We start from the raw sequence: 1,916 nt of genomic DNA on the forward strand, positions 1-1,916 counted from the left end.
CTGCACTGGGCATGGAACCTGTTTAAGATTCTCTCCCTCCCTCTCCTCCTGCCCCTCCCCTTCCCTCTCTAAAAAAAATTTTAAAAAAAGAAGAAGAAGGCTCACAGCCTCTGGAAGATTGTAGATATTAAACATAGATTTCATCTCAGGGCGTTTGAGAGATACAGAGCCACAGATGACTGAAAAATAACATGTATGCATATAAAGATATTCCTTTTCTCACAATATAGATAAAAGAGTTGTCTATCAAACTGTCTTTGAATTAAGAATGAGGAATACAAGCAGAAAAGAATAAAGGGTTAAAGGAAAATCTCTGGATCCAGTGTTGTGTTTTGTTGTCATTATTGTTTAGTTGTTTTCTGGAGGAAATGCGTGTTACCCTTAAAACAACCCTTTGATAATAACAACTGAAGAGAAGCCATGCTCTTTGTTATCTGGTTGTGATAAATATCCAAGGTTTGTTTTGGATAAACAACATTTAAGTACACATCAAGTAACATCACTTTTTTTCCCTCTAACTTCCTTGTAAATTCAATCCATGTGATGAATTACAATCAACATGTATGGATGCAAATTTTGAGGTGCAAAGAATGATCTGGGGAAACGTCGGATTGTTTTACAGAAACGTGAATTCTGAAGGAATAATCTTTACTGCTCATACGTGGAATATTCAGGAGAGCTAACTGAATAGCGGGAATATTGATTATGATGTGAAATGAGAAAATAAATATAGACTTGGTTTGCTTGGCTTTTATACTCAGTCTTTTGTTACATAATTCAAATATTGATCACCTCATAAAAATCTTTTATTTTCACATGCTGATTGGTAGATTTCAAAAGTCAGTGATGAGAAACTACACAGCAATAACAACTTTTATCCTGCTGGGACTGACAGATGACCCACAACTGCAAACCCTGCTTTTTGTCTTCCTACTTCTCACCTATATCTTGAGTGCAACAGGGAACCTGATTATTATCACCCTCACATTGGTAGACTCCCATCTTAAAACTCCTATGTACTTTTTTCTCAGAAATTTCGCCTTCTTAGAAGTCTCATTCACCACCGTCTCTATTCCTAGATTCCTGTACAGTATATCAACTGGGGACAGTACCATTACCTACAATGCTTGTGCAAGTCAATTATTTTTTATTATTCTCTTTGGAGCAACAGAATTTTTCCTCCTGGCTGCCATGTCCTATGATCGCTATGTTGCCATCTGTAAACCCCTTCATTACATGACCATCATGAACAATAGGGTGTGCACCTTATTCGTCCTGTGCTGTTGGGGGTCTGGCTTGATGATCATTCTCCCACCCCTTAGCTTGGGCCTCCAGCTGGAATTCTGTGACTCCAATGCCATTGATCATTTTGCCTGTGACGCAGGTCCCCTCCTGAAGATCTCATGTTCAGATACGTGGGTAATAGAACAAATGGTTATCTTTGCGGCTGTATTTGGACTCGTTAGCACCCTACTGTGTGTACTTCTGTCCTACACATACATCATCAGGACAATTCTGAGATTCCCTTCTGTTCAACAAAGAAAAAAAGCCTTTTCTACCTGCTCGTCCCACATGATTGTGGTTTCCATCACCTATGGCAGCTGCATCTTCATCTATATCAAGCCATCAGCAAAAGAAGAGGTAGCCATAAATAAAGGTGTCTCAGTGCTCACTACTTCTGTTGCACCCCTGTTGAACCCCTTCATTTACACCTTGAGGAATAAGCAAGTGAAGCAAGCTTTTAGTGACTTCATAAAGAAGATAACATTTCTCCCAAAGAACCTGAAGTTTTGATGAATCAGTATAAAATGAAAGAATAAAGTCCTCTAAATATTTAACTACAGCTTCTGACTTGTTTCATTGCTTTGTGCCTATAATCTAGTCATATTAACCCTTTCAAAGACATTTAATAATAC

At 38.3% G+C, this 1,916-nt stretch overlaps 1 protein-coding gene across 1 annotated transcript; it reads left to right on the top strand.

The window, feature by feature from the left end:
* The first annotated feature begins 846 nt into the window (after positions 1-846).
* LOC103656572 (olfactory receptor 6C2-like) lies at positions 847-1,794 on the top strand. Its single transcript, XM_008683988.2, has one exon. It carries the CDS (start codon positions 847-849, stop codon positions 1,792-1,794), a length of 948 nt encoding a protein of 315 aa, XP_008682210.1.
* Positions 1,795-1,916: the final 122 nt, after the last annotated feature.

Source organism: Ursus maritimus, unplaced genomic scaffold (assembly GCF_017311325.1).
Source record: "Ursus maritimus isolate PB19 unplaced genomic scaffold, ASM1731132v1 scaffold_53, whole genome shotgun sequence".
Lineage (NCBI taxonomy): Eukaryota > Metazoa > Chordata > Mammalia > Carnivora > Ursidae > Ursus > Ursus maritimus.